The 23,080-nt window shown below is 47.3% G+C and overlaps 1 protein-coding gene across 1 annotated transcript; it reads left to right on the forward strand.

Moving 5' to 3' along the window:
* LOC140214400 (ubiquitin-conjugating enzyme E2 Z-like) lies at positions 1 to 18,533 on the forward strand. The gene is made up of 2 exons (XM_072285768.1): positions 1 to 111; positions 17,807 to 18,533. The coding sequence occupies exons 1-2, from the start codon at positions 109 to 111 to the stop codon at positions 18,341 to 18,343; spliced, it is 540 nt and encodes a 179-aa protein (XP_072141869.1). The 5' UTR covers positions 1 to 108; the 3' UTR covers positions 18,344 to 18,533.
* The last annotated feature ends 4,547 nt before the right edge of the window (positions 18,534 to 23,080 follow it).

Raw genomic sequence — 23,080 nt, forward strand, 5'->3', positions numbered from 1 at the left:
AGTGTCCCTGAGTGTCCCGAAGTGTCCCTGGCTACCACGTACGCGGCCCTTCCAGGCGCAACAGAGCGACGCGCGTTTGAGAACACTCAACCGAGCAGGCAAGATCTAATGGTAGGGTGACTACTTTGTCATCTCCGTCATCGTGCGTTTGGTTAATTTGTAATAGTTATCTTTGATTTTGTTTACGTCTTGTCACTTGTAACACCATTACAGTGACCTTAAGTATGGAAAGAGCTTGAAAACGACCGCGCTCTTAACGCCGATGGCTGGCTTCTGCAGGAAGGTCATCTGAATTTTCGTAGCAGACCTTACGTTGATTGCCTTTTCTGTTCTCACCTCTACTGGCTCGTGTGGCGCAGTTGTTTTCTCGGTTCACAGGCCGGTCAGCCTATGAGGTAAGCACTGAATTGTCAGCGTTGGCCGAGGAGCGCTATAGCTATTGATCTTTCTTGTGGAGGTTAGGTGCGTTGTGGTTCTTGTGATACGTTACCCTGCGGAGCAGTCAGTGTTCCCGACCGAACTTCGCCATTGGAGACTGCAAACGTCTTCGTAATTAAACGCGAGAAATTAATAGTCCAGCACTTTTAAGGAGGTTTGCACTCTTTGTAGGTTATCTTGTCATACAGGAATAATCATCTGCCTTGCTTGCGCTGGCTACTTTCCTATCGAGGATGTTGCGTCACACTAATTACGCACATACCTGAAAGTACCGGGCGCGCGACATTGAAAGAAGGCGTGCAAGACATGACGATTATTGCTGCGGGACAAGGCACGCGCCGATGGGTGCAAAATAGTTTATAAGAATGTGGTCATGGATGTCGTAGCCTATAGGCCAACACGTTTCGCGCGACGTTGTTTTGAGAAATGCGTCGCCACGTCCGCGTGCAGTTCCAGTATGCATGATGACGCATTCTCATTTAGCTGATTAAAAATACAAAATACTCAAACGCGCACACTGAGTTAAAACAAGTAGGAACCTCGCTAATATCTTTTTAGGATCTCTTACAGTGTACTCATCGCGAATTTTCAAAACAAATTAGTTTCGTCTTGGCCCATTTGCAGTCGTTCCACAGAACGAAATAGGTGGCTTCACCGCTTCCAACTTCCAAAAGCAGCGACTACTTCGCATACATAGTCTGCATCCGGGCATCCACATCAGTTTGTGAGACCATAAATTGGTGCTGTAATATTTGGCTACACTATGGCGCATTGCTTCGTAATCGATCACGATAGTGTATATCATACATTGCTGTCCATTTACAACAATGGCGTGGGGTATGTGCTAACACAAACCACTTGTATTTTATTAGGCTACAGTGGCGAAAGCGTTCCAATTCAAACAGGTCGTGAGCGCGAAGCCTCCACCACGTTTTTGCTAGGGATTGGGCATCGGAAGACACCACCGCGCATGACGATTATCGGACGGTCACCGTGAAATGATACGCTGACAGCTAGCTTAGGGCAGCGATGATTTTACGTTTTTACGGTCTGCGTGTCGCTACCGTGGACCAACGTGCGCGTTCTTTCGGCGAGCGAGCGAGCGAGACCGATTGCGAACGCGGGTTCCTCAGCCGAAGCCTGCGTCGCTGCCTTACCGATTTCTCAGTGGCAGCAACAGAGGTTAAAACAATAGTATTTCAACTCCGCACGTCTAAGATCAGTAAGTTGCCGATGCGCAAGTTTTTCGTTGCAGATACTTTCTTTAAGCGGAGTTTTTTTTTTTTTTTTAGTGTAGCAACACTACACCGGTGTTGCTGCAAAAGCGGTTATTCGAAATCGATAACCTGATAACCGGAGTAATTGGTTACGCGATCTGTTTGGTTATAATGTTGGTATATTTGAATTTGCGCGTATTCGTTTTCCTGAACCTGTTACCCACAGTCTTCGAATAGCTGTAATCCGTGGCGCGAAATTGCAACTACTATTACCAGCGAATTTCTCCAGGCATATATTCGAACCCTGCGCGGTGGTTTGAGCAGCCTGTTTTGTAAGCCACGCGGAGAGCAAGGGCTTCAAGGAGAAATTTATTTATTTATTTATTTATTTATTTATTTTATTTTCAACATACTGTCGATCCCATGATGGTTATTGCAGGAGTGGATGAACAAGCTTTGACACATATAAATACATTTGCAATCCTGGCTTTTCCTTCTGTTTGAGCCAGAAAAAGAAAGAAAAGAATATACAGAGTAGTTCGCAACAAATACAGAGACGCAAACAATATCGGCAAATAGAAGAGACGACTGCCTTCTCGGCAAGCTCAACAAATTTGGCAAACGTTGTCTGGGCAGTGGCAAACGTGTTCAATCCATTGTATTCTCGTACAGTTTGCAGGAAGTAAGAGAACAAGAACGCGTTATTATGGCAGAAAGATTCTTCTAGTCTATTTGAGTGCATCTGTCGAGTCTGTCCAGTGGATTTGAAGTCTTAAAGTCTGAGTAGTTTTGCCTAAATGAGTCGTGGAGCAGCATGTGCAAAAACTTCACACTGTAGTTTCGCTTGGCTTCCCAGAGTGTGAAGGCCTGCACATTGTGAGAGCTCGGTTGGTGAATCGGTACGCTTGTAGCGGTTATAAAGAAAACGGAAAGCGTTCCTTCGAATAATTTCGAGTGTGTGGATGTTATTTTTCGTGTGCGGAAACCAAACGATATTGGCATGTTGTAAAATGATCGGCTGAATAAGTGTGACGTAGGGAAGGTACTTATTTTCATGATCCGAGTGACACAAGACTCTCTTGAGAAAAAACAGTTTCTGCATTGCTTTCCTGGATACGTGTTGGATATGCGCTGTCCACGTCAAGTCGGAAGAAATGAAGAGTCCTAAATAACGATACTCGGAACCACTTGGGATGATGGCATTGTTAATGGAATAAGAATAATCTAATTTTCTTTTTTTTCCTTTGTAACTGACGATGAGACAGTTTTTTCTAAATTGACATCGGCCAATGCGTGCACCACTGCCAGACTTTATTTAATGCGTTATGGAGTTTAATTTATCATCTATGTTCTGGATTTCGTGGTAAAGCACGTAGTGATAGCAAACAGTCAGATTTTAACGTTAACGTTTTTCGCTATATGATTTATGAAGAGTAAAAAAAAAAAAAAAAGAGGGGAGGCAGAACAGTGCCCTGAGGTGCATCGAAAGCAACTGGAACAGGATCAGAAGAATGTCTCCAAGATGCACAAAATTCCTCCTCTTGGACAAATGATCACTTAACCCAGCAAGTCACTGGCCCATCTCAGAGCACGTTCGTAAGCTTGAAATTTAGTTTCGTATGAAACAGCCGGTCAAAGGCTTTCGATAAGTCCAAAAAGAGCGTATCAATTTGAGACTGGTTGTTCAGGGCTCGTGCGAAGTCCGGGCTCGTGCGAAGTTATTTCTATTAGTGGAGTGACAGTGGATAACTCACTACGGAAGCCGTGCTGGTTTGGGCTGTCTGTATTGCTACAATGTGCTCGCTGTTTAAGTGAGCTGCGCGGTCAGTGTTCGCCTCGAGGTTTCTTTTCGCGAGGCAAATGCAAATACCAGGCTGCGTTATAAGGTTGCGGAGATATTAAGCTTTTTCTAAGATTTCGTGGTCCGTAATATTTTGTGGTTGGGCGTGCATATAGGCCCACACATTTATGCCGCACAATCTTCGGGATCTGCCCACGGTGAGAGGCCAGAAACGTACCCGGCCGATACAGAATAGTTGTGGTAACTCGCTAAGAAAGGCTTTGTCTTTATGAAATTACGGCAGAAGACATTCTCGGTGGCTATCGAAGTCAGTGCGACACATTTCTTACCTGCACGTGGCGCAAAGCCAGAAAGAACTCGCGCCCTCTCGACGAAACGCTCACCCGACCACCGCCACATGCGCGGGCAGCGACACCTCGACGTCATACGAACAGAATCAGAGCCAGTCTCAGACTGTACATGCCGAACCAAGTTCGTCTTCGGCAAAGTGCTTTTTGAAAGTAGGCGTCGTCGTCCCGCAAGTGGCGGGCCACCAGTCCGAGCCGCTCGATCTCGGCAGCCACTCCAGCGGCCGTCCACTTGGCGCGCCGCTGTTCTTCGGCCGCGAGTCGCTTCTACTCCACGACCGCGTGTGTCTGGTCGGCCCGTGGCTTCGCCTCCTGTCTCGTCACTTCGATGCGTCTCGCATACCTCTGTGGTCTCTGCAGAGCCTTTGTACTGTTACGTGGCTCGTACCGTACCTACGCCCGTACCGGCGAGTGGAGAAAGGAGAGGAAGCGCCAAGCGTGTATAGCCAACACGACCTATAGACTATGGGTGGTGGTGACATAGCGGTATGCGAGCTGGCGCTTTGGGGCTGTGCGCGTATCGGCGTCAAACTCTGTGACTTTGAGCGTCCTCGCGTTTTGCCGTGGCTCCGACTGGGCAAAGAAATGCTTCCCTTTAAGGAAAACAAAGAAAGAACAATTCTAAGAATTATGGATGAAATCACTGAACCACTGCAGTTTGCAGCTCAAGAAGCTCTGTTTATTACACTTACCAAATGAATCAAAGCATGTCTAGCGCATGTGTTGCCCCGTGGACGCCATATATAAATTGTTTCCACCAGTGCAGCAGAATCTTCGCTTTTTCCTAGTACGTTCATCTCTCGAAGTGGCACATGCAGGAGCGACAATGAGCAGGTAAATGTGCGATACCATTATTCGGGACACTCATATTCTGCTATAGTTTCAGACGAGCCACTTAGCCAGCGCTGATGCAAACGCTGTGCCTGAATGGCTCAAAACGCCAACATTTCGTGGTTTGAGACGTCCACAACTGTACCACGGATCATTGTCCGCACACTCGGACCGACACAGCTAGTCGACATACAACGCCGCACTTCGTATAAAAGGACTCGGGGCGCTGATTCTTTCGGAGCGGACCAGGAGTGTTTCACACGGTCGCATTCGTTCCTCTTCCTTTAGAGCGAAGCTTTCTTTACTTCTGCGTAGCTCGACGCTCGCCATCGTTTTCTCACCTTATATATTTTTTGATATAAGTAGAGAACTTGGGCCACTGGATGTGTGCTGGAGGGTGCCTTGTCGAATACGCAACTTGGGCCATCTTGGTATACGAGTCCGAATAAACAATTTATTGCTGACTGCTGCCTGGATTGTAGTAGACAACTTGGGCCAGTGGTTTTATATGTACCACTGTGAATCGGCCGTGCAACTCGGCAACTATGTGCAACTCGGCCTTTGCCTACCGGGTATGTGTCCAACCCTTGCCCAATCCCACAGAATGTATGTGCCACAATGCCGTAAGGAGTACGAAGCCTCAAAAATGTTTAAATATGTTTCGCACCTCTCTATGCATGCGCCTTTCACCAACACTCTTGATGCATCATGCATCGCCTTATTTCTGACTGGTGAGGTAGTCAGCTAAAATTTACTGGTAGCTGCCCAGCTGTCATCCGCTACTGCGGCTAATTCGCTGGCTCAAACAAGTTTCGCGTCATCTGCATTGCAACGTTGCGTTGGATATCTGCGTGTTCCTTCGGCTTCGTGGTTAAGGGTTAGAACGTCGCACTTATATAGTACTGTTATCGTACGTTAATCACCATTCCCGTGACCGACTGGCAAGAAATGCTGGTTCTCATGGGTGTGGGAGGTGGCCAGGTTAGCTCTTGGCGGGGGATTCACGCGTTTCTCACGTCAAGGAGTTGGTCTGCCGCCGGGTGGTGTACTGCTGGTACCTGTCCGGCCTCCTCAACAGGGAGAGCTATGGGCAGGTCACGGGGCCCGACCGAAGCGCAGAAGCACGGTATCGGAATCCCGGGATACGAAGGGCCCCCAGCAGTCCCATCTTTTAGTGGTTGTTCTTTTGATCACGTCCCAGTGACCTACCACCTGTGCTTCAGCTCTTGCGATCGACTGGGTAGAATGCCGCTCTTCGAAGGAATTCAAGGGTCCAAACGTTTTTCCTGCTCTAGTGTTTCTCAGTCTATTGCGAGACGAATATCGGAATAGGAACAGGAACATGCTAACTAACGTTCCGGATTTTGTTGATGCACCTCAATAAATGGCTTTGTTCCCTAACTCAGTCGGCAAATTATGGTTCTTCGATATGCAGATCTGGGGAGACTTCGAGACCGGTATACGTCTACAATGGCAGGCAGCAATGCAGATATTTGATTTATGTCTGTGCACAACTTGATGGATTTTTTTAGTCTTCTGCTTGCAACATGTCAGTTGAGATTGCATTCTCTCGTGTGTAAGCTACGCCCAGAGCTTACAACAGGGCGCATTGATCCGACAAGCTCAGACGAACACGCTTCTCACTCCAGCACTTTCTCAGAGGTCTGCTCGCTGAAAAGCCTCTCGCAATATATAGTTGGCTATCGCAACACTGTGCGCAGCGTATGACAGTACCATCCAATAGCACCCTCATTACCCAAACCGTTATCCCTCTCACCTATTCGCCCCACTTATTGGGTAACCCCGCAAAAACCCTTCGTGACATCGTTCTTTGCGAACTTTATTGGGCTATATATATATATAAGGCGTTTTTTAGTCTGCAGAAAGTTTTCAAAAATTTCCTGTTGCAGACAACACAATTTTAACACTGATCTAATTTACTCGATGTTTTTCTTAATTCATTAAGTAACACGTATGGCTTATTAGTTTACTTATTTATTTATTGTACCCTCAAGGTACGGTTGTACATTGCAGGGGGAGGCGCAAGGTAAATACAGAGGCAAATCACAAAATAAGGAAGGAAGGCAACAACATGGCAAAAGCATGCTATACAAAATAATAAGAATGGTAAATAGAGAAACTTGTAAGCGTGGCTGAAATACATGGCGTAACAAAAAAAGAAAGGAAAGAAAGAGAAGAACATACCATATGGAAATTAAAATTATGGCATAAGATCATTTATTGTGCAGAACAAGCAAACGCAACATTAATTTATAACATGATACTTTGAAGTGAGGTTTTAAAGTTATTGGTGTCAGTTGTGCTTCTAAGTAATGCGGGTAAGTTATTCCAATCTTCGCTCGTTTGGGGAGGAAATGAATATGAAAAGCCGACGGTGTTGCAGTGCGGAATGTTTACTTTCTGGCGGTGGTCAATGCGAGATAAAATGTATGGAGGCGGTTGAACAAAGATAGAACGTAAATATGTGTTGTGGTAGTAGATTTTATGGAAAAGACATATGCGAGATAGTTTTCTACGGGTTGATAACAGCGGGAGGTGTGGGAGAGCTTTCATGCTGTTTAATTAATTACCGCACATGTTTTAATTTACGAATTATACCTGGTGAATTCGCAGGGGGTATCCAGTTGGACCGTATTCTCAGGTTAGCAGCAGTTCCGAGATAATTTTCAATGTGTCCAACGAAATGCATCGGCGTTCCAGTTACTTTTTTCGTTTCCTTTTTTGAGAAAACGCTGTATTATGCACTGAAGCAGACGGACGCGCTAGGAACACCGGTTCATCGCGGCGCCCGTCTGGCAGCGTCATCGCAGAAGCGACCGCGCTTCTCCCCTTGTTTTGCTATACGGACGACACGCTGTCCCGTTCCACTACACCATACCTCAATTATAGTCAGGCCCGTCGGCGACAGAAATCGCGCCTAGGCCACAGATTCATCGCCCAGCTCGTCTTATCATTAGAGCAACGCCCTTTCCCTTTTTTCCTGATTTCACCGCCGAGGCAGACGCAGTGCGAACATCGCAGCTTCAGCAGTGTCGTCTGTCTTTCCGCGGTGCGGTGGTGAGCTTATTCTGCGCGATTGTGGCGGGGCCGCATAGCCGGCCGTGAACCAAGTCGGCACGTGGAAAATTCGGAAGAAATTTGACTTGAAGTGTCCCTGAGACGCGGCTACGACGTGTGCGGTACTTCCACGTGCTACGGACCGACGTGCCTTTGAGAACAGTCACCGAGCACGCAAGACCCTATGGTACCCTATGGTAGGGTACCATAGGTAGCATAGTCACCCTATGGTAGGGTGACTTCTTCGTGATCTCCGCTATGACTTCTTCGCTATGACTTGACACAAAATGTTCTCTACCCAGTACAGGGATACATGTCGGTGGTGCGGAACAACCCCCACGTTATACCACATCACGTGGGAATGCAAGCGTAATTTCGCATTCCATAAAGTAAATAACCCAAGTGCGGAACAATGGGAGGGTCTGCTCACCAGCAGCGAGCTCGCAGCCCAACGGGCAATTGGGCAGCACGCCTGCGAGGCAGCAAGACTCAGCGGTGCCCTGGAATAGGGGCGCCGACCTTGTGAAGCGGCCAGGACTCAAAACATGAAGACACCGGCCCACCGCCAATCTCTCTGAGATATAGAGAAATAAAGTTTTTCCATTCCATTCTTCGTGAGGCGCTCAAGGGCTTGCAATTTACTACGGCAGCAATGTTACCGACGTCCACACAGTCCGCATGCGCTGTCGTACAAACAAGAGAAAGCTCAATGTGCGTCGCAGTGCAAATCAGCCGGCGCTCGAGGCGTCACTGAAAACACGTGGAAGTAGAGCTGCAGTGGCATTCTCGCCGTCGTGAGTAAACTGTCATGGCTGAGCTACCATGGCTGTCATACTGTCATGCCTAGGCTTTATGTTCGTGCCTTTTTTTTGTTCTCACCTATCGAAGTCGTTCACCTCTCGAAGTCGCAGATGCAGAAGCGACAATGAGCAAGGCAAATGTGCAATACCATTATTTTTGACACTCGCATTCTGCCAAAATTACAAACGAATCACCGCGCCTGCGCTGATGCAAACGCCTTGCCTGAATGGCTCAAAACGCCAGCATCGCTCAGTTTGACAGCATCCACAATGGTACCACAGATAAGTGGCCGCAGTTTGGAATTGACACAGCTAGCCGACAGGAAACGCAGCGCTTTGTATAAAATAAACTGACACAGACGGCTGATGCTTTCGGAGCGGACCGGGGCGTTTCAAACAGTTGCATTCGTTCCTCTTCTTTTAGAGGGAAGCTTTCTTTGGACTTCTCCGGGGTTTGGAGCTCGTTGTCGTTTTCTCATCGGACATAAGCAACTTGGGCCGCGTGGGTATACGCGGTCGAACAAACGTGTTGCTGCTGGCTGCACTGTAGCAGACAACTTGGGTCACTGGTTTTGTATGTACCACTGGTAATGCGCACGAACAGACAACTCCACGCGCTCAGTACGTGCAACTCGGTATGTGCCTACCGTGTATGTGTCCTAGAATGTATGTGTCGAAGTTCCATAAGGAGTATGAATACTTAAATCTATTTAGATATGCATAGCACTTCTCTGTGTATACACCTTTCATCAACACACTTCGCGCTTCATGTACCGCCTTAGTTCGTACTCGTGAGGCAGAGAGCTAAAATGTACTGGCGACCACGCTGCCCCGCTGTCAACCGCTACTGCTGCTCACTCGCTAGCTCATCAAAAGCGCTTTTCCTCATCTGCATTGAAACACTGCGTGGGATATCTGCGTGTTCCTTCGTCTTCTACTTCGTGGTTAGGGGTTAAAGCGTAACGCTAATATAGTGCTGTTATCGTTTGTTAATCACCATTCCCGTGGCCGGCTGGCAAGAAACGCTGGTGGTCGCGGGGGTGGAAGGTGGCCAGGGTAGCTATTGGCGGGGGGATGCCGCTGCAGCGAGAATGCCGCTGCAGCTCTCCTTCGACGTGTCTTCAGTGACGCCTCGAGCGCCGGCTGATTTATTTGCTCGGTGACTTACATTTGGGCTTTTTCGTGTTTGTACGAGAAAGCCCAATGTACTGGGCTCAGTGTCAGTAATTTACTGACCCTGATCATTTGCGCAAGCTTGATGTAAGCCTGTATATCATGTTAACTCACGTCAATGAAAAGCTCAAGCTTGAAGCATCCATCACCCATCCTCAAAATGCACATATACCGACACTAACTTACATGATTAATAAATGTGCGAAAATAACTTACCGCGAAAAAAAAACATCAGCCTATAGCCTGTTACAACCTCAGCGCAGTAGCATTAGCTCAAGTTTAGGAACGGCAGGCTCAAATTCGACGCATCCATGACTCACCCTCAAAATCCACGTATACAGGCACTAATGCCCATGATTAATAAACGAATGTGCGCTAACTATCGCGGAAAAATCATAAGGCTAATCATAGCCCGTCAGAGCCTCAGCGCATTCGTGTTAACTCAAATCTCAGAAAGGCTCAAATTCAACGCATCCATCACTCAGCCTGCAAATGCAAGTATAATCATCATCAGCCTATTTTATGTCCACTGCCAGAAAGAAGGCCTCTCCTTGCGATCTCCAATTACCCCTGTCCTGCGCCAACCGATTCGAACTAGCGGCAGCGAATTTACTAATTTCATCGCTCCACCTTCTGCCATCCTCGACTGGGCTTCCCTTCTCTTAGCACCCATTCTGTAACTCTAATGGTCCACCTGTTATCTAACCTACGCATTACAGGACCTGCCCAGCTCCAATTTTTTCTCTTAATATTGTTACGTGAAATATTGTTACGTGACGTGAAATATGGCCGATGCGGCCACAAGTGAAGCATATAGGCTTGTCGTCTGTAGTGCGCCATTCGGCCGGATTTCGATACTCCGTTGGGGCATTCAGGCTGCGGGTGCGTATGACGGTGCTGGACGGAGTGTAGTCAGGTCGATTAACTGAGCAGACGTTGGTCAAGCGAATGTTGGCCAATTCCTGGCGCACGACGGAGTGTATCAGTGAGACGGTCGCCTGGCAATTGTGGGGGCCATGGGTTGGGGTTGTGACAGGAGATGCGGCTTCTGTTTCACGTCGGATGATATGTAGGACGTCATCAGAGCGATCGGGCATGGGCGGACTGCGGGGGTCTTCGCAGGTTGGCGTAGCAGCCGTGTTGGGAAGGCGGGGAAATGGCTGGGCAATGCGGCGACTCTTGGCTTCTTCAAACCGCCGGCATTCGGTAATAATGGCTTGCACAGTGGAAGAATTCTTGAAAACAAGGAGGTGGAAGGCATCATCTGCTATGTCCTTAATGACGTGTGCCACTTTATCAGGTTTGGACATTTTCGGATCCACAATGCGGCACAGATCGAGCACGTCCTGGAACTTTACTGAATTTTGCTCGCATTTGTATGATTTTAATCCTCATGTTAGCACTATTTTGGGCAAACTGCCCTCATTTAGGGCATATTAATTGCCATTAATTGCCAATATTCATCGTTCTGCAAATAGAATCGCCCTATATTCAAACCGTTCAACTTCTGCGCCATATTGTCCACACTTTTTGTAAAGCGCTCAAGTGGTACACGTCGCAAGAGAAAGCGATATTTTGCTGTGATAAGCAGTAAAATAAAACTTCCATAGTGAACCGGGTTAAATAACGTACGCAACGTGTGGTCATTTCGTGAAATATGAGATGTCCTCGGGGGCTAACGTGATGAGCTGTGGAGATAATTTTTCGAGTAAACAAGAATGAAGATTCAGATATACTACCGCCCACTTTTAATGACGTAATACGTGGTTTGGAGGGACTTGCGGTGGCTCTCCAGTTCTCCCGGTTCTTCTCACTCAAACTTTTAACGATGGTCCTTTTTCTACAGGTATCGCAAGTGAGCCAGAGTTCGGTCACCAGACCCTTCTCCACCCGCCGACATCGGAAATGAATTGTATATAATATGTGAATTAGATGTTACCATAAAGAGCGCGTTATTGGCGCCACTCATCGGCGAGGTTGGATCGATTGTTTGCTTGTATACTTAACCAATTCGCAGATACATTATATGTCTAATTATCTTGACTTTTACATGTATCTGTTTAAACTGTTGTACACTGTATCAGTAGTTTGCAAGTACAGATCAGTTTAATCAGTCATGGCGATGTCCGTGGAGTTTCCCTGAGGTTGACGTTAAGTTTATCACGCTCGAGTTATAACGCCGTTCTAGTAGACGTCCGTTTCTTGTAATTGACACGGTCTGTGTCAGCTGTGGTGATGGTTAGGTGTAACAGACACAACCAGGTCCATGGAAACGTCTCCGAGTTAAAGCGGAGCCTGTTACATTAGCGCTATAATGCCGTTGTGTAAAACGTCGCATTTCACACAACCGACACGAACCGCGCGTTGTGCACATGCGAAAGGCACAGCACCGAGTCGCTCTCATTCCTATTGTCTTTGCGAAATGTCTCGGAGTGAGCTTGTGCAAAACGTTACTGTGGCGGAATCAACATTTAGCTTTGCATTCTTTTGTCTTCTGGCGGAATAAAGTTACCGAAGTTGGCAAGTGCACGTACCATATGGTCTTGTAGAATCGGCTCACCCCAAGCCGACAGGGATGAATTATGGGTGTGCGAGAGGCCGTTGCGCGTTAGTTACATAGAAAAGACGAGGTAACTTGGCCTATGTTCGGTAAACAAGTAGCTTATTTGTTTTTTTCTTCAATTATGGATGAAAAGCGACTCGTTGCTGCTCCGAGCCGAACCGATATCTGCATAACGAGTGCGGTGCTTTGTATGTATAGGGTGATACGGAGACGTCTGTTCACGACCACATTCTTTAGTATGTATACGCGCAGCAGCTGATCCTGGCAGGGATAGCAAACGCCGCTCATGACTGTGGCAGCGGATGTGGCACATCCTTTTTAACCCCAGGCGTCGCGTAGTGCACGTGAAATTCCGGGAGTACATAGGCAGCTGACCAATAAGAAGTGCCGGCGTCTTTGCACAATCTCGAGAGAGCCTGCGAAAGAGTTCGTGCAACCCTCGCTGTGTCGAGCCAGGTTAAGAGTGAGTGCAGGCCTTGCATGAATCTGTGCGCTGTCTGAAGTAGCGCGCTCACCACCGGCTAACCTGTGGCAACTGGCGTCCATCCAGCCTGTGCGTCGAACCGGAGCAGCGACATTGCGTCCGAGGATGAATTGGAGTTTAAGAATTTGTTTTTGTTTCTTCTTGTGCTCGTGCAAGTCTGACTACTGTCACTTTCGCGTTCGTTTATTGCTTTCTAAAGTTAGCATCTTTTTTTAAGAACTTGCGTAAGTTAAAACGTCTTAATTAACTCTGTATGCAGCGTTTTATTTGATATTTTTTTGAAAGGTATTAAATCTCAACATGCGGGATAAATTTCTTCACAATAAATTTTTCCTGTAAGTTTTTGTTTCAGTTGTAAAATAAAAAAAAAAAAAAAACTTGTAGAACCACCTGCTTTATGGGGAATCCCCCGTAGTAAGAGCCCTTGGTGTAAAAAAAAAAAGAAAAAAGCTGGTGTGTTTAGGAATTCTGATTGCTTTGTACCTCTCTCAAAAATTTTACTAAGTTTCAGCGTTTCAATCGTCTTGTTTTCATGCACCTAATTTAACCACCCGATTTGTGGCCAAACACACGAGTATATGCCACAACCAGTCAGGTCAACAACAAGCACCAGCTCCTCTATAGGACATTGCCATACGGTTGTCTGCGTAGCTGTCCCGATTACATTATTTATTTGGAGAGGACTTCCTCGTGAAATTAAACAATACCCTCTTTTACTTTTCATTTGATCTCGAAATTTCTCATTAGTGTTTTTTTTAGACTTTGCTGATTATCCTTTGAAACCTATCCAATTCTGGGATCCAATTCGCAGCCCCGCACTGATATTTTTTTCTGTTAGTGGTGGTGGTAACAACTTTATTGAGATTCTGCTCAGTTATCATCTGGCAGGCCCGAGTCCTAGGATGTCCCATCACGAGGAGCGGCCCTTTCGGCCCAGGCAACGAAGGCTTTTTGTAGTTTTTGATCCGGCGTTCTGAGCAGCTTCTCCCGCGTCTGTTGTGAGGGAGCTGGCAGGAACGACCTGGGAGGGGGTAAGCCCTCGCACCCCAAAGAATGTGATTTTGGGTAGCCAATGTTTGATTTGTGCAGTTTTGACATATTGGGTTCCATTGCCCGTTGGTAATTATGGCCAGCCAATGTGGGCTAGGGAATGACTTAGTTTGGGTTTGACACAGGATCGAGGCTTGCGTTTGGAGGCAGGTAGGTTCGCGTTTTTTACTTGTAGTATGTTATCTCGTGGTATGTTGCCGGTGCCTCATCCATGGGATCCGAGTCTGAGGGGCACACCTCCCGGTTAATAAGACCTCGGGCTACCCAGCGCGCCTCCTCATTCCCTTGATTCCCCGAATGGGCAGGGACCCATACGAGTTCAACAGTATTTTCATTTGTAAAGTCCCGTAGGACTCGCGCTGCGCAGACGCCTATGCTGCCTCTCGAAAACTTGACGATTGCCCTTTGGAGTCGCATATGATGGTTTGCACGGAAGGATTCATGATGGCCAAAGCAATGGCAGTCTCTTCCGCTTCCACGGTGGACGCTGTTTTTATGGTCGCGGCGTTGAGGATACATCCCTCTCCGGTCACGACGCTCACTACGTAAGTTTGGTGATTTTGCTTTGCTGCATCGACATAAGCGGTGTGCTGGTTGGTTTGTATCTTTCTTGAAGGGCCTTGGCTCTGGCAGACCGCCTGTTGTCGTGTCTCCCAGGCAGCATGTTCTTGGGTAACGGTTTTATAACCAAACGGCGTTTGACCGCACCGAGTAATGTTGTTCTTCCTGCTGAATTCATAACGGGATTCAGCCCGAGTTTACTTAGAATGACGCTGCCAGTGGCGGTGCTGGAGAGTCGTTCACGTTGGGTTGTCTTATGGGCCTCCACAAGTTCATCTAGGGTATTGTATAAGCCTAGCTCAAGTAATCGTTCAGTGTTCGCATACCTCGGGAAACCAAGGGCAGCTGTATGAGCTGTGTGAATGACGCTGTTAACCTTTTCCTTTTCAGAAAGGCGTAGGTGGTGGTAAGGGAAGGAATACACGATGCGACTGATCAGGAAAGCCTGCGTCAGATGGCAGATATCGGCCTCCTTCATATCGCGGTGTAGTGTGGCTACTCGTCTGATTAGGCCACATATTTGGCGGGCTGTCGTCTGTAATCGGACAATCGCCTCAGAATTATGGGTGTTATGTTGAATTAGCATTCCCAGGACTCTTATAGTCAGTACGAGCGGAACTGGGCCGTCTTCCAAACTGACTCGTATAGGTGAGGTGGCGTCCCTTTCGGTGGCGTGTTTGGTCGATTTATCTCGGATGACGAGAAGCTCCGACTTTGTCGGCGAGCACGCTAGACCATTCTGTCGCACAAAATTTTGTACGGTATCCGCGGCCACTTGTAATGCTTCCGTGATTTCTTCGTCGGAACCGCTATTGGTCCAGATGGTGATATCATCGGCATAGATAGAGTGTTTGATATGCGGGATCCTTTCCAGTAATGGAAGCAGGTTTCGCATGGTCACATTGAAAAGGAAGGGGGAGAAGATCGAACCCTGAGGGGTGCCTCTTGTACCTAATTGAAATTGTCCGCTTTTAATGTTCCCAAAATGTATTTCTGCAGTGCGATCGATCCTTGAGAAAGCTTGTAATATAGCTATAAGTGCGCTTCCCGACATTCATTTGGGCTAGATGAGTGAGTATTGAAGCATGTGACACATTGGCAATGTGTCGTTGTCAATTTCTTTTTCTGTTCGTCGGTGAAAAAAAAAAACGAAAGGTTCTTTTCGTGAATGCCCCGCTTTGGGGCTGGTCATTTCGTGAGCAGAGAAGAAAGTAACGCGAGCACTTATTCTGTGGCCGTTTTTCTTATTTAAGGAAATACATTTTATAATCAAGGTTTAGACAACTTGGTGTAAATGTTTCCATACCGTACATTTTTTTCTCTAGGAGCCTCCTTTCTTAGGAACTGCCGAAGGGCTGTTCGCTCAGCCGGGAAGGAATGTATAATTGTTTTGAGCACATCTTCCTTTAGTTCATCGTGTGTTATATTTTTGTTTACTTCTTCCTGACACTTTTACACATTTTAGAAGTAACTGAAATTTCCTAATTCCATCAAAATATTGGCCAATTGGCATTGCTGTAGACGCAAGAAGTATTCCCTCCTTTGGGGCAGCTACATTGGGTTTTAGCCACAGTAACGTATGCATGTCGGTCTGCGATATATAGATAAATCTTATAGATAACAAAAGTTGCGAGTTCCTTTGTGACACAAGGAGAATACCTGGTTAACTTACAGATCTATGATTTTGCAAAATTCCAATTTATTTAACTGTAATTCAATTTATTACCATCTAGTTTTCTCTCCTTTCCAAAAGCACACCTTTTCCTCTAATAAAACATGTCTCTAGCATTAGTTTGTCTACATAAAATAATTGTACGATTTCATCTGTGCCCTCGCATATACTTTTTCCCCTCACGTTTTCTCCCACCGCCCCACCCGTTTGCCCGCCGGATTCTTGGCCAATCCGCCGTAGTAGATGTGCGCCATAATATAGGAAGCAAGCAAGCAAGCAAGCCTCATCAACATCACTATATAGCGTTTTGCGGCCACCCCCCCCCCCCCCTTTCCCCTCGTGCGCATGCTCTACAAGTACAAGGAAGAAGAAAAAGAAGGTCAGGGTGAGGGCCAGCAATCGGTTGGATGTCGAAATTGTTCTAATCGTCGTCGGCCAAACGGCGACGGGTAAACGATAGAGACTGGCCTTGTTGAGCCGGCCTTCCGGGCAAACGCCGCGATGTTGACTGAGTGGGACCCGAAGACAATCGAGAACCAGCAGCCCTCGGCCACTTGTCTCCTGAGGGTCAAACAGGACATCGCGGAGATCAAGGCCAACCCGCTGCCCGGAATCTACGTGTCTCCCGAGGAGGACGACCTGACCAAGTTCCACGCCATCGTGGTGGGGCCGTCGGGCACTCCCTACGAGCGCGGCTTCTTCCAGTTCTTCATGAAGTGCCCCGCCAACTACCCGATGCAGCCGCCACGCGTGCGCCTGATGACCACGGACGCTGGACGCGTGCGATTCAACCCGAACCTCTACGCTTGCGGAAAGGTAAGTGTCGTCCGAGCCCGAGCTCGTGTCCGCAGAGGCGTCCTCAACCTGTCAGGGAACACATCCGCGAACGAGCAGACGGACGCGATCGCAATCCCAGACGGATGCGTGTTCGTATCACGGCGCGTGGGCAGGAATGCGTGGGCGTCGATCCCGGAGACAGCGCAATATCGGGCCGAACCGCGGGAGAGGTGAATCGGGCATCAAGCACTCCGCCAACTTCTAAAAGTAAGTTTAATGCCTCCGGTTCTAATAGAAACACATTAATTCGGCTTTGTCAGGGAACTATTATATATTGGAGCCCTTTCTTATTGGAGCACACACACACACACACACACACGCACACGCACACGCACACGCACACGCACACGCACACGCACACACACATACACGCGCGCGCGCACGCACGCACACGCAAGCACACGCAAGCACACACACACACACACACACACGCAAGCACACACACACACACACACACGCAAGCACACACACACACACACACACACGCAAGCACACACACACACACACACACACACACACACACACGCAAGCACACACACACACACACGCAAGCACACACACACACACACGCAAGCACACACACACACACACGCAAGCACACACACACACACACACGCAAGCACACACACACACACACACACGCAAGCACACACACACACACACACGCAAGCACACACACACACACACACACGCAAGCACACACACACACACACACGCAAGCACACACACACACACACACACGCAAGCACACACACACACACACACGCAAGCACACACACACACACACACGCACACACACACACGCGCGCGCGCGCACATATATATATGAAAACAATCCCGCGCACCAACATTCCCCAAACCTGACCTTACATCCATAGCCAAGAACAGTTCAGAGGACATGACGCTGGTGAACATTCTTTATTTTAATTACTTCTCTCAACCTTTCTCTCGCAGGTCTGCCTCAGCATCCTCGGCACATGGCCAGGACCCGCCTGGAGCCCGGCACAGAGCGTAAGCAGCGTACTGATCTCCATCCAGTCGCTGCTCAACGAGGAACCGTACTACAACGAACCTGGATTTGCAAAAGGAATGTCCCCCGTCGCCTCTAAAAGCTACAACGACAATATACAACACGAGACCATTAGAGTTGCCGTCTGCGACATGGTAGAAGCCTGCCTGCAGGCCAACCCTCCGTGTCCGCCGGACCTGGCGGAGGCCATTTTAAAGCAGTTCGCCGAGTCTTATGGCATGTACGAAGAAAAAGTCAAAGGCCTGACTCAAGTCACTTTTTCCAACGTGGCGGGGGGATTTCTAGGTTTCTTCACGCAGAAAACTACGTATCAGTACGACACACTGCTGACGCGACTCAAGGACTTGAAGGAACGGGTGGAGAAAAAACACGAAGCCGAAGTGAATGCTAACATGGACGCCGATTTCAACGCTGATGTTAACGTTGTCGTTGTTAACGCTGATGCCAACGCCGGACAATGATGGACTACCGTTGCGAAGTCGTCCCGTGGAGCAGTTCAAAGCTGCACTGCTTCCGAATGTCGGGGGGAACCAATGTTCGACCACGAAAAAAGAAAGACGCAAGTTAGCACAAGCTCGAAGAGTTCACCAAGACGAGTGACACGAGACATATGCGTGCCCTCCCCTCTAAATTAAATGATCTGATCACGAATGGTCTTATATAGCGTGAGTGCCATCAATACTATAGCACCATTCTGTGTGAACACCTCTGTTTATTCTTAGTTTGCAGTTGTTGTCAGGGGACTTTCTTTTTGCGCTGTCAGCAGGTTATAACCGCCGGTTACTCAAATCTGGCTAGGTGCCCAGAGGCGATTGTGGACAGGGTGAAAGGCGAAAATGGAGTGGCGGTAGGGACGTTTCCAGGGCAGACATTGGGCTTTGCCACGAAGCGAGATACAGAAAAGCTCGCGGATAATGCACAGGGACGCAATCTTGTAGTAGTAGCGGGCTGGCTAAATAACGTGCTGAACAGAAAAGCGGCAGCACTGGTCCGGCGTTTAGCAAAGGGATAGACGACTTACGCTAGGTGTCCCCTCTGGTGCAGGCTGCGGTGTGCACGGTGCCGCAGGTACCTTTACGTAAAGGTGATGTACAAAGAGTGGTTGCGGCCACTAACGAGGATATATGGAGAGAGAGCCGAGAGAAAGGTTTCGAGGTTGTGGGAGTAAGCAGGGAAGCGAGGAAGTAGGGTGGTTTTCAACGAGACGGAATCCACTTCAGTGCTTGAACTAGAAGTGGGGTGGTGACTTGCTTGCACCGCAGTTGCGTTTTTTGGGGGGCGTGCGGGTGCTCAGGTGGCCAGGTTGGGTACTAATGAAGAGGGTCCCCTAGGCGAACCGCAGACTAGCATCGCCATCAATAACAGGAAAATGATGGAAGGAGGAAGAGAGCTCGCCGTGCAATATGCTACATGAACATGCAGGGCGGAACAAGAAATGAAAAATGGTTAGAGGTTGAAGAGCAGTTAAATAGACAACAAATAGTGGTGTATGCCGTTGGCAGAAACGCACGTTAGAGCCTTAGAAGAGCCGCCAGTGATTGAGAGTTACGCTTGGGAAGGGTGCAACAGAACTAAATTGCAAAGAAAGGGAGGATAAGTCTGAACGCTCACACATCAGGGAGCCAAATGGCAAAGTGTAAATTGAAAGCTGTCAGGCACAGTAAGTGGAAAGAAAGCTTTGCTGGGTGTAACGTATTTGTGGACGGGAAAAAAGTGCAAAGAGAAGAATCGGGAGTTAGTGGAACGCCTAAGTGCTGATATTAGGGGTTTCGGGAATGATGTGGAAATTATTCTGTTAGGTGACATGAATGCCAACATGCAAGACCTAGACGTATATACTGACAACAACGGGAAGTTAATGCTAGATGTATGTGAGCAACGTTACCTCCTTATCGTGAATGCGGGGCCTACATGTGACGACCAGGTCACATGGGAAGGCGGAAATAGGCAATCGGTCATCCAGTACTGTCTCATGATCTAAGAAATTCATGATAAAAGAGAGAAATGGTCATTGACGAGGAAGGCTATAGCAGCATAGGGAGTGACCATAAGCGTATCATTTTGAAAATGGAATAAGTAGTTGGGAAATGGAGCAAGGAACGACTAGTCCAAATTTGAACGCTGAACAAATGACAAAAGCAGTCGCAAGAGTCGGGAAATAACTTGGCAAATCACCAAGTAAAGAATGGGATTATATTGAGCTTCTAAGTGTAATGAGAGAAATCGGGAAAGAGGACCAACACACTTGTTGGAAAGAAAGAAGGAAACCGAAAAAGTTGGTGGAACAGGGAAATACGAGAAGCGATCGCCGAACTACAGAAGGCCTCCCGAGAGCACAGGTAGGCAAAAAAAAAAAAAAAAAGCACAGTTATCCCACGATGAAGTAGCCAGAAAATGGGGAAATATCCCGGGAGAAAGAATATGTGGGTCAAATACTGGTTCAAGCAAAGATAGAAAGTGAAAGTGAGTGTTGGTTGGCAGAAATACACGAAGAAGAGAAAGCCGAACCTAGAATATTTTGGAATCACATAAATGTATTAGGCAGGAGGTCTGAAACAATACAACATATCCTATACGAAGATGGAAACAAACTGTTTTAACAGGCTGTTATTTTTCGTTGGCTTGAGAACTAATCTTTTTCTCTCTCTCTCGCTCTTTTTCTCTGGGTTAAAAGGTAAACTAAAACGCGGCATGTTTTATTTTCAGATAACATGCATTGACCCACTTGCATTCATTCATTTATCACAAGAATCAATCGCATAATTATCTTTTTTTCTCCTCGAATGCGTTTAGACACACGACCCGATTCCTCGCCAATCTCCCCTACTTCATATGGGAAGATATTACACGTAACAACACCGGGGCATTGGCCAAAAAACTCAGTATGCGCCCCACTTTTTGATAACACCAACATCATCACTAGTATTTAACCAATCCCGCAACGTGCAAAAAAAAAAAAAAATCTCTGGCTGGAGCACCCACCCGTCGTCATCGAAGCCATAGCGGCGGAATCTCTTAAAGGCCCGGTGCTGAGGATACTAAAGGCTTCGGCATGCATCACGGCTGCAACATTAAAAAAATCGATTGGTCGTTACGCTTCCTGTGATACTGTCTCTTGAAACGGCGGCACTAGGACACTGCAACAGGACATATGTGATGCCATGTTTAATTCTGCAAGTGAAACAAAGAGGCTGACTTCTTACTTTCGTGGTTTTACTTTCTTGAATATGAACACAATATTAACTTCAAAATTTGAAACAATATTGCCTGAAAATTGCAATTGAAATTAATTATTAGTATTCATTTATTGTCATTTTTAAGTGACAATATTCCATTTAGGTATTTTTCGCTTTGTATGTACTGCCGCCTGATTCATGGCTGAACACCCGCATTGGGTTGAGCCATATTCGTAAGCACCAAACCATAACAAGCCATCGCAGTCTTCAGTGCCAAGCTGTCTCAGGTTGTCGACGGCGCTGCGACCAAGACTTCAGAGCGACCCCACGTTTTAACCGAAATCGACATCGGGGCCGCCATAAACGCGCTGGAGGCGTCTTGGACCATGGAAGCTGAGCCCATAAGCAAGGCTCCCAAGCAGGAGTCGAAGAGCGCAACGACCACTGAAACGGGCAGCTAGGGCAAGGCGCCACCCAAGACCCCGGAGTCCATGAAGGCGCCCGCGAAGCCCGGGAAGCCAACGCTCGACCAATCGAAAAGCTCGAGGCAGCAGTGGGACCCCAAACTGGGAAAGCCGCGAGCAGAACTGGCCCCTTCGTGGTCCGCCGAACAGCGCGGTGCGGTTCGCAAGGAAACAGCTTGCGAACGAGGCAAGGTGAGAGTGAATTCCCTTCGGCATGGGCATAGTTCAACCTGGATGCTTTATTTAGCCCTGATCCACAAAACCGTCATCGGCCCCATCCCTTCACTGTTAGGACACCGCCGTCCGCCAGGAGCGTTTATTCACCGGTGCCTCCACGCGAACGGGGCGCCGGTGGCGTTTATTAATATAATTGGCTAAGGTTGCGGCACCTCATTCTGGAGGACAACTTTTATTGGTCGAACTTGCTCCCAGAAAAAACAGTTAATACTCGGAGCAGAATGATAGCGGCGAGCACGGTTGTGGATGGTTGAAGTTTGATCCGCGGGTCAAACGCGTGGGCTATTTGTTAGAGGTGGGCGAATATGAATATTTTCGAATATCAATGGATTACGAGTAGCAAGTATTGAATGCAGAATCAAATATCGAATAATCAAACGCAGACGCATAGCAAGAAAATTTATTTCGGTATAGTTAGGTTTCCCGGCTTGTACCGACGACTGAAAAAAAGGAAGACATCCAGCTCTCACGTACGAACAAATAGGATCACGTTTAAACAGAAGATTGTCAGTTATCAATAAAAGAACTAGAATAGCCTTGCATATTGAGAGCCTGGTTCTAAACAAGCTATCTAAGAATGAATGGCTGTTGTATGAAAAACACTGGTTAAATATAAATGGTTAAATGATTACATGTTGTGGAGAAAAGAAAAAAAAAAAAAGAACTGCTGCTGAAGGATTTGTGTACGGTAGACAGACGTAAGGGGGCCCGTTTCAGGTCAAGTACAGCATCTCTGTTCGTGCTGTAATAAATAAACCAGTGCCTGACTAGACTGGATGGAACACAACATTACAGACTAAAAGCGAAAATCACAGGCTTTCATTTAGGCTTTCGCCGTGAAACCGAAAACAAAGCTTGCATGGCCCATTTTGTGTCAGCGTTGCTCTTGTTCGTTTTCCACTTGTGGTATTTTGCGATATTTTGTTTAGGAGACGGAGAACAGTAGCTCGGCTTTCCCAGTCGAAATAGCTCATCAGGTTCGGTATTGGAAAATAAGCGAATTGCTAGTTTCTGAATGCCAATACGAATAGCGAGTGTGCTATATTCTATACAATTTCTATACAAATACAATTTCTAAGGAAGACACTTTCCTAAGTCCAGTACTCTGAAGGTTTTTTTTTTGTGCCGGTGAATACGCGACCCCCACGTTAGAGGGAAAAAGATAGAGGGAAAAAATTAGAGGGAAAAAGATAGAATTTAAGAGACCTCTATTGTAGAGTTGAGGCACGTTTCAGTAATTATGATTAGTTGATACACTGTTGTGTTGCCGTAATTACTGAGGGCGTCAAGCTTCCGTACGATGCTTCTAATGCTAGTGAAG

This window comes from Dermacentor andersoni, unplaced genomic scaffold (genome assembly GCF_023375885.2).
Source record: "Dermacentor andersoni unplaced genomic scaffold, qqDerAnde1_hic_scaffold ctg00000041.1, whole genome shotgun sequence".
Classification (NCBI taxonomy): Eukaryota; Metazoa; Arthropoda; class Arachnida; order Ixodida; family Ixodidae; genus Dermacentor; species Dermacentor andersoni.